Genomic DNA, 10,243 nt, shown 5'->3' with positions numbered 1-10,243 from the left:
GAGATCCACAGCCAAACATCAGGCTGAGCTCAAAGAGTCCAGTTGAACAGAGAGAAGAGGGAGTCTATGAGCAAGGGGTGGGAGTGGGGTTCAAGATCATAATGAGGAAACCTACAGAGACAACCAAACCAAACTAGTGGGAACTCATGAACTTTAGACCAGCACCTATGGAGCCTCCACAGGACTGGACTGGGCCCTCTGCATAAGCGAGACAGTTGTGTAGCTTGATCTGCTTAAGGGGCCCCCTGGCAGTGTGATCAGGATCTATCCCTGGTGCATGAGCTGGCTTTTTGGAGCCCACTACTTATAGTGGGACACCTTGCACAGCCTTGAGGCAGAGGGAGGGGCTTGGACCTGCCTCTACTGAATGTACCAGGCTCTGCTGACTCCCCATGGGAGGCCTTACCTGCTTGTAGGAGGTAATGGGGGATGGGTTGTGGGGGGGTGGAGGGGCAGGAGGAGGGAAGAGGGGGATCTGTGATTGGCATGTAAAATGGATAAAAAATTACTTAATAAAAAGTTACTAATTAAAAAAAATGAACCAGTGAGTACAATATAACCAGTGTTCTGATAAGAACCTGGTCATGTGAAGGTGGAGACATACAACGTGGAGGTTAGAGCTATGTAGCTGAAAGTCAAGGAGTACCAAAGAAAATAGCTGAGAAACGACCAGAGAAGACAGGAAGGGGCAGCAGTTCTCCTTGACGTGTCAGAGGAAACACAGTCCTACTGATGCTTGGTTTTAGAATTCCAGCCTTCAGAACCATGAGTTAATACATTTCTATTGCTTTAAGCTCCCCCCCCCCTCGTTTGTAGTACTTTATTATGGCACCCCTAAGAAACTTAAACACTTGCTAAAACTCAGTGGAAAAATAAAATGATGTAATCAGCATTATAAAATTACTTTATAGTAGTATGTGTAAGGGGAAATTTTACTAAGAATTTTTAAAATGCATGTTCTATTTATAGTTGAAGAATATGTTATAGTCTTAAGCAAGAATTGACATAAATATAAGATTTCTGTTCTTCATACACAGCACCTAGCAGAGTGCTTTGAACATAAATCATCCCTCCATACATTTTGTGGCTTAGTTTAAAAATATTAAATATGAAAATAGCCTATAAATATTAAAATATCTACTTAAAGAACCTGAGGCATAAAATGTAAACAGTATTACTGAAATGTGAGAGTCACCATGGGTAAGAATTTACATGAACTTCATCAAAACTATTTCATTCTGAATCTACATATGGATAGTAAAGAAACTGGATACCCTGAAGTCAGTGGATTATTATTATTATCATTACTATTATTTGTGTGTGCACACCTTTCTTTGTTCTCTGAAAAGCATTCTTAGCACTTCTGCTGTGTGACAGAAAGGATAAATAAAATAATGTGAATATCTAGTTCTGGGCATTTATTTGCCAACTGTTTTTACTATATTGGGCTTGGTAAGGCTAGACTGCAAATATAATGAAGAATACATTTTGAGGTTTATTTATATATTTGTTGTGTTTTTTTTTTCCTCCACAAATTGTTGTCAAAGGGGTGATGCTATTTGATGGATAGACACCAGTCCGAGGTCTGAGCTCCCAACCAAGGGGCAAAGTTTCCTGGCATCAAGAATCCACACAGGTCACTAGACAAGACATGCTGGTGTCTTGTCAGGTGACATACCTGTTGTTAGGTTCTTTGAGAAATATCTTATTTCCATCCCTGGAGTCTTCATCAGCTTCCACCCCTCCTTATTGTGCTGGCCATTTTGGCTTGTAACTGTCCTACTGGTAGAGATAAAAAGTAGAGTGTATTGTACCCTTTGGCCCCCTGGCCACTCCTCAGTGTTTCCTGCTGGAGGAGTGTACTTCTTCTCCACAGAACCAAGTCGATTTTATCTAAGAATTGTTCTCTAAATATGTCTCTGGAATGGTAAAAAGAAAAATTAGTGTGGTGGCACATGTGTTAATTCCAACATTAGGGAAACAGAGTCAGGAAGGTTGTGACTTTGAAGTCATCTTGGCCTACATTGCAAAACCCTGTCTCAAAACAAGAAAGTAAGTAAGGATGACTTTGCTTTTAAAATATTGTTTTTCTTTAAAAGAAGTATATGCTTTTATATGTGCCTTTCTTGATTAAACAATAAAATTGGTCTTGTTTTCGATAACTCTTCTTCAAGAGACTCATATTGACACTCTCAGGAGTGTTTCGTATCATTTTTGTGCCCCTCTTCTCTTAATCCTTGTGCTTATGCCTATATTAAAATACCTTTATTAACTTTCTCCTTGAATGAAAGTTTATTTAGTAACACGCAGAAGTGTATGCTAAAACAACAGTCCTTCATTCCATCCTGTGTTAATTCCTATTCTCTTTCATTAGTCCAGTAATTTTTAATCTTTCTATTTACATTCTTTTCTCACATTTATTTGTGTGCATGTTTCTGGGTACATGCATGTATACACACACACACACACACACACACACACACACACACATGCCACAGTGTACTTGTAGAGGTCAGAGGACAACGTGTGGGAATTAGCCCTCTCCTTTCACTATGTGGGTTCCAGGGATTGAACTCAGACAGTCAGGCTTGTTGTGAATCTTACCTGGTGAGCCATCTCACTGGCCCTGTTTTCTGATTTTTGTTTTGTTTTGTTTTTTGGTTTTTCGAGACAGGGTTTCTCTGTGTAGCTTTGCGCCTTTACTGGAACTCACTTGGTAGTCCAGGCTGGCCTCGAACTCACAGAGATCCGCCTGGCTCTGCCTCCCGATTTTAAATAGCATATGTGTTTAGATTTTTCTTCCGGCCTTAGAGACGACCTGACTTCCTTCTATGGAGGGGCCATGAAGATGAAGCTGCTGTTCGTGCTCTCATCTCACTTGCATTTGCTTCTTCCTGTCCCGGAATGTTTATGTCTGACACTATTTGACTTTGTATTATTTCGAACTAAGTCATGCAGCATTCTAGGATCACTCTTTAACCGCCCCCCCCTCCTTGAAGGCCAGCTTAAATACAGTTTTTTTTTTTTTTGTTTTTTGTTTTTCAAGACAGGGTTTCTCTGTGTAGCTTTGCGTCTTTTCCTGGATATCTTGCTCTGTAGACCAGGCTGGCCTCGAACTCACAAAGATCTGCCTGCCTCTGCCTCCAGAGTGCTGGGATTAAAGGCGTGCACCACCAACGCCTGCTGTGGGATGTTCTGTATGGCAAATGTGTTGCTGATTGGTCAATAAATAAAACACAGATTGGCCATTGGCTAGGCAGGAAGTATAGGCGGGACAAGGAGGAGAATAAAGCTGGGAAGTGGAAGGCTGAGTCAGAGAGACACTGCCAGCTGCCATGATGAGAAACAGCATGTGAAGATGCCGGTAAGCCACGAGCCATGTGGCAAGGTATAGATTTATAGAAATGGATTAATTTAAGCTGTAAGAAAAGTTAGCAAGAAGCCTGCCACGGCCATACAGTTTATAAGCAATATAAGTCTCTGTGTTTACTTGGTTGGGTCTGAGCAGCTGTGGGACTGGCAGGTGATAGAGATTTGTCCTGACTGTGGGCCAGGCAGGAAAACTCTAGCTACAAACGCCCAGCTTAAGTACAGTGTTTGCTCGCTTGTTTTTCTATGCTTTTATTGTGAGTTCAACCTTAAGCCCTGTACAAGTAAGCATTGCCCTGGACATATTAGTGTGTATTTCACATACATCGTCACGCTCATCAGAAGCCTTGGTTCTCTTCCTTCCACTTAAGTTAATCCTTTTTCAAGTCCATCACAAAGCTGCTGCCTGGGACCTTTCCTTACTATCGCCTTGGGATTTCTCTCCATACCTGTCTCCTATGTTGGATGGTCCTTGTGCTCCCTTTATTATCCCTGTTACTAAATACAGACACAAAGGAGCCGATAATTCTTTTGGGTGGCAGTTCCAGAGCTGCCGTCCTTGGTCTTGGTTCTGTTGGTTTGGGGTCCGTGGAAGGGCAGCACATCATGGCCAAAAGGTGCTTGACAGAACTTGAACTTTCTCATCTCATGGTGGCCACAAGACTGGGAAGGGCCCAGGGACACAGGAGCCCTGACACCCTGTCTGGCTGACGTACCTCCTCCAGGGAAGCCCCACTCCTGAAATTTCATTGCTTCCAAAAGAGACACCCCTAACAGATGAGACTTTTGGGGGGACATTTCATATCTAAACATGATTACGTGTTTTGGAATCCTACATCTCTTTCGATTTATTCCCACTAGGACTTTCCAGGAAGAGGGAAATTATTAGGAGCTCACTTTTATGAAAATGTCTACATTTTACCCTAATATTTCATCAACATTTTTGCTGAGTATATTTGGGGGAGTGATTTTTTCCTCAAATTCCTGAAGACATTTCTCCATCGTCTTCAGCTTGAGTGGTGCCAGTGAAGTTTGTGCTACACATGTCCTTGTTCCTTTGACTGGCCGTTTTCTCCCCTCTGGAAGTTTTTGGGCCAGCCGTTTATGTTCATAGTCATGTTTTAGTCAGACAAAACTTTTAAGAGGCTTTCCACCAAATGTTTGAGGGTATTACCAGTCCGAACTGGAACAAATCTGAACTAAACTATTGGCTAGAAGTTTATCAGACCATTTAAGAAGTCTGAGTTTGGGTCACAAACCTGCATCAGAACTGATGTGTCCTTACAAACTCATAGTGGTAGTTTCTTGCCACTCTACTCTTGCCCAGATTGGGAATGGTCACTTTTTCTGCTGGTTCATTAGAAATAATATGAGTGTGTGTGTGTGTGTGTGTGTGTGTGTGTGAAAGAGAGAGAGAGAGAGAGAGAGAGAGAGAGAGAGAGAGAGAGAGAGAGAGAGTATATTTGTGTGAGTGTGTGTCTATATGCATATGTGTGATTTTTTTACACCCCTGATAAGCCTCTCCGCTGTGGCAGCAATCCAAATCAAACCAAATCAGACCGAATTAGAACAGCCCCAGTTTAATGGGTAAAGTGTTCCTGAGTGGTTTTCCGCCCATCCCCCCCCCCAAAAAAAAAAGGAAATGGGGAAGAGAGACTGGAAAACCACCTGTCTGTTTTCTGGGATGTAGTTTATATGCCCTGTGGGAGTGGTCTTGAACCTCTCTGGGGGAGGCGCTGTGTTTGGTGGGCTTTGAAGGGGTGGGTTTAGGGAAAGAGATGGGGGAGGGGAGTTGACATGGATCTTCCACTAGAACACTGTGTGAAGTAATGAGTGTATGATAATCTAATTTACCCTTACATCGAAGGCACAACTCTTGGAAATCCCAGAAACCTGGCAGAAGTGACCCATTAGACTGTGTCACAGCTTGGTGTAGCCTTGGACTTTGTTCTCTGGCCCCATTTCTCACAATGCTGTGAAATTCAGGTCTGCAAGCATCCCTGAGGTCAACAGTGCATGCTTTACCTTTCTAGATTTCTGTATTCATTCAAGGTCTGGCCTGAGATTTCTTTACTTTCCTGTCTAATGGTTTATGGTGATTTAAAACAATCACAGGCCTGGTTGGTGTTTTGGTATATAGGAGCAGTAAAGAGACAGAGGCAGAAGAGGCCCCATCTCAAGAAAAGTTCTGTCTTGTCCAGGAGTTTAAGTTATTTTCCATGATGAAGATACATATCCTGTTGTAAATGGAAGTCTATGTCACCTTTATAATCCTGTTTCCTCATTTGAATCATGTACTGTGCAGAGTAAATGAGAATATTAATGTAAAACTCCTGTGTCTGGCACCTGTAATTAATACTGACTTTTGCTTTTTGTCAGCATTGGAGAGTGAACCCAAGGCTCACACATGCTAGGTAAAGTGTCTCACTGTTGAGCTATAGCCCTGCACCTCCTCTCATTTTTTATTTTCAGAGAGTTTCATTGATTTGATCATGCTGGCTTTGAACTTACTCTGTAGCCCAGGCAGTCCATGATCTTAGAATCCTGATTCAGTCTCTTGAGTATCTTGGATTATAACCATGCCTGGCTTATTTAATATCTCTCTCTCTCTCTCTCTCTCTCTCTCTCTCTCTCTCTCTCTCTCTCTCTCTCTCTCCTCCCTCCCTCCCTCCCTCCCCTCTCCCTCTCTCTTTCTCTTTCTTTCCTTTTTGTTTTGTTTTTTTATTCTTTTCAAGACAGGGTTTCTCTGTGTAGCTCTGGCTGTCCTGGAGCTAGCTCTGTAGACCAGGCTGGCCTTGAACTCACAGAGATCTGCCTACATCTGTCTCCAAGTGCGGGGATTAAAAGTGTGGGCTACCACCACCCTGATAACTTTTCTTTTCTTTTTTTTTTTTGTAAAGTGGGATTCTCAGAATATAAATGTAAGCCACTCAATCTTGCTGTTACTTATTCTTTGACAATTTCATATATGTATATAATGTGTTTGGATCATTTTCACCTCCTTCTCCTCTCTTAACCCTGTCCTACTCCCTTTGGACGTCTTTTTTTTTTTTTTTCCTAACACATCCTCCTCCTTCTTTCTCACTCTTTTTTTTTTTTTTAAATAACCTAGAGTTTAATTAGGGTTGTTTGCTTGCATGCACACGAGTGTGGAGTTATTTACTAGATCCTAACAGACTTAGCAGCAACTACACATCTGAAGAAAAATGACCTCCTGTTTCCCAGCAGCCCTTAACCACCACTGCATTCTCAGTTAGCGGGGACCCTCAGACGCCCCTCCTCTGCCTGTGATTCAGTGTTGCTGGGAACCACAGCTGCTGTGGGTTCAGACTCTACTGAAACACTTGCCAGACTTTCTATGGGTGGAAACAGTGCACTAAACTGAGATGAATGTGTGCATAATGTTAGTCTTTGAAAATCATATATTTATTAAGAAATACAGATGAGTTTTCCCATTTCAAACAAGAACCAAGTAATTAAACATCATTGGTAACCCAGATCTTAATCGAGGGCATAGAGGTTGATTGAAGGGAAATCCTCAATTAATTTGTACACTTCTTGAGACAAAGGAATTTGAAAACATTCCCTTCCCCCTGTAATCAGATAAGACTCTAAAGGGATATAAAGTGGATTTTCTTCTCATACGGAAGCAGGCTGTGCCCTAATTTTCTATTGTTATAAAGTGTCAAATTGCATGAAAAGATCCTTTAAGGTCACAGTTACTTTGGCTAAACAGCTTTTTGATCAGAATCTGCTTTCTCTGGGTTGGTAGACCAGACCTTGTTTCTCTCAAGGACACTTCTTTAGCAGGTGCATTGTGATATTCTTCACAGCCAGCATGGTCTCTGTGCAGGTAGGTTTAATGAGCATCTCGGGCAGTAAAAATCCAAATTGCCCAGTGTCTCGCAGTTCAAAAGCAAATGCATAGGGAATTCCATTTTTATAAGCCCAATCCATTGAGTTACCGGAGCTTATGTCTAAAAGTCAAAAAGAAACATTCACTTCACTAAAGAGTGTGCATTAGTTTTCACACACACACACACACACACACACACACTGCACATTCACTAAATTACCAAATCCTTCCAATGAAGTAGCACTTTACTAAGAATGATTTAAGATAGATGGCTAAGCAGGCAAACTTCTTGCTACAAAGGACTTGAGTTTGACCATGGAACCCACGTAAAGATGGAAGGAGAGAACAGACTCCACCCACTTGTCCTATGACCTCCATACGCATGCTGCTATACACAAAGGAATAACGAACAAAAATTAAAAGAATAAATTAACAGTAGTTCTTTGGCCTCTGGCTCACGAATCTTACAAATCATACTTGCTATCATCTTTGGGGATCTGGTCTAGGCATTAATGCTGTGCCAAGGTGAAGCCCTCGGTTTCTCAACCTCAGTTCCCACAGCATTTCCCTTTACCCTTGTATTACTCACTTTATTCACAAATAAGCAATCTACACTGAGAACCTGGGTTCTGATGACTCAGTTCTTTTCTTTCAAGGTCTGGGAAATTGGAATTCTGTTTCCTGAAGCCCCTTACTTCCTTCACCTCCCCGGTTCTCTCACTCCTGTTGATCCCTTCCTGCCCTGTGAGTCCTGAGGATTTAAACTCTGGTCCTCATGCTTGGTTCAGTAAACACTTTAAAACACTTTATCCACCGAGCACTGAGCTCCTTTTTTTTTTTTTTTTTTTTTTTGGTTTTGGTTTTTTGAGACATGTTGAAGTTAAAAACCTTCCTTTTAAATAGGAAAAAAGGGGGGAAATGATGGGTGATATTGTTCTGTATACTGTGAATATGTGTTGATCTGATTGGTTGATAAATAAAGCTGTTTGGCCAATGGTGAGGCAGAACAGGGTTAGGCAGGACACTCTAACTAGAGAGAAAGAAGGAGAAAGGCAGAACGGAGGAGATGCTATCAGCTGCCACCATGAGAAGCAAGATGTAAAGGTACCGGTAAGCCACGAGCCACGTGGCCAAGTATAGATTTATAGAAATGGGTTAATTTAAGATGTAAGATCTAGCTAGCGAGAAGCCTGAGCCAGTAGATCATACAGTTGATAATTAATATAAGCCTTTGTGTGTTTATTTGGGTCTGAGCAGCTGCAGGACCACAGGGCCATAGGAGCTGGGCGGGATCAGCAAAACTTTCAGCTACAGTTTCTCTGTGTAGCTCTGACTGTCCTAGAACTTGCACTTTAGACCAGGCTGGCCTCAAACTCACAGAGATCCACAAGCCTCTGCCTCATGAGTGCTGTGATTAAAGGTGTGGGACACCATTACCTGGCCGTTTTTTAAACAAACAAACAAACAAACAACAAAAACAAACAAAAAACCCAACAGAGTCTCATTATGTAGCCCTATCCTGGCCTGAAACTTGCTATAGAGACTAAACTGGCCAGAACTCACTATATAGACCAAGACTGCTTTCATCAGTCCTCTTAGAGTCCTCTAACTCCAGAGTGCTGGGATCACAAGCTGCTCTGTTACCTCTCAGATTCCTTTGGCTTTGGCTAAGGATAGAAAAAGTGCTGTGGCCCCAGTGTTCCTCTGCACAGAGTACAAATAGATAGAGTACAAACAGAGATAGCAAGTGCCAAGCATTACATCATGGTGATGTGACAGACTCATTTCTATGGTAACAGATTGTTCTCTGTAAATATAATAGTGTGGCTATGCTTTGTACCAAAGTGAGCATGCTGCTAAGACTTAGAAAATGACCAAATTGTCAATATAGGTATTACATTGGTATCGGTAGGTACGTGATTGATTGGAAATGCTACTTTCCCCTTTCAAGAGAACAATTAAATGGCAGTTCTAAAGTCAGGCAAAGTAGCTGTGGCTGGGGCAGAAGGATGGCAAATTTAATGTAAACGTTGGCTATATATCAAGACCATATGAGTAAGGAAGGGAGGGGGAGTAGGAGGGGCAGAGAAAGGGTGAGTCAGAGGGAAAAGTGGGGGGTGGGTAGAGGGAGGGGAGATAAAAGGGAAGTAGGTGGGAAGATAGACAGGGAGGGAGCTGAAACCATTTTAAAAGGTCACCATGGACCTACGATCATGAACTATGGAATAAACCCACTGACACTTGTGCCCTTCTCATTTTCAATGTAAACTTATTTGACCTGTGATGTTAATGAACAAATGGACCTTTCCTGAAGAAAATGAGGGGTAAGACAGTAAGACTATGTAAAGAAACCAAGGAGAAATTGGGCTTTGTGGAGGAACATAATCAGATTCCAGTTAAATGCACACAGACACACACACGTGATCACATGCACACAGACGTTCACATATGCATGCTTGTTCACTAGATTTTCCCGATAACAGTAAATTGTAGAATTTGGAAGGCCACGAGAAATGATGTAATCCAATTACTCATGTTGCATTTGGAGAAATTAAAAAGCCAGAATTAATCAATACCCTGGCCAGGACAACACATCTGGCAGGCTCAGGAATAGAATCCATACCATACAGTATCCAAGTTCTTTCCATATCCTTGGTTCCTTTTTATTTTATATAAAAGAAACACTTTAAAACCAGTCTTCAAGAGAAAATCACGATGAAGATGCTGTATAGGAAATGACATTTCATAACAGGAACGGTGGAGACGAAGGATAAAAGGGAAGCTCTTGGAGAGCTGAAACATTAACTTCATTATCTTCCTGAGGCCATTTCCACACTTACAGTCCTTACAGATTGCTTAAGGAGCCCATTTTGGTACTTTCCACTGTCAGGGGATCTCAATTCAACTTACAGTCATTACCGCACGCTTAGCATATTCTCTGCTTAGAATTGGCTTAAACTGGTACAGCAGTTTTTGTCAAGCTGTGGAAAGCGAATCAGATATCTTCCCGTCTTCTCT

General features: G+C 41.8%; 1 protein-coding gene across 1 annotated transcript in view; it reads right to left on the bottom strand.

Annotated features, from left to right (window-relative positions):
- Nucleotides 1-6,889: 6,889 nt before the first annotated feature.
- Cpa6 (carboxypeptidase A6) overlaps nucleotides 6,890-10,243 on the bottom strand; it is a 282,675-nt gene continuing 279,321 nt past the window's right edge. Inside the window, exon 11 of the mRNA XM_059255683.1 lies at nucleotides 6,890-7,346. Within this exon, the coding sequence (XP_059111666.1) occupies nucleotides 7,159-7,346 (188 nt within the window). The 3' untranslated portion in view covers nucleotides 6,890-7,158. The remainder of the gene's footprint in view (nucleotides 7,347-10,243) is intronic.

Source organism: Peromyscus eremicus, chromosome 2 (genome assembly GCF_949786415.1).
Source record: "Peromyscus eremicus chromosome 2, PerEre_H2_v1, whole genome shotgun sequence".
Lineage (NCBI taxonomy): Eukaryota > Metazoa > Chordata > Mammalia > Rodentia > Cricetidae > Peromyscus > Peromyscus eremicus.
This window is presented reverse-complemented; position numbering and strand designations above follow the sequence as displayed.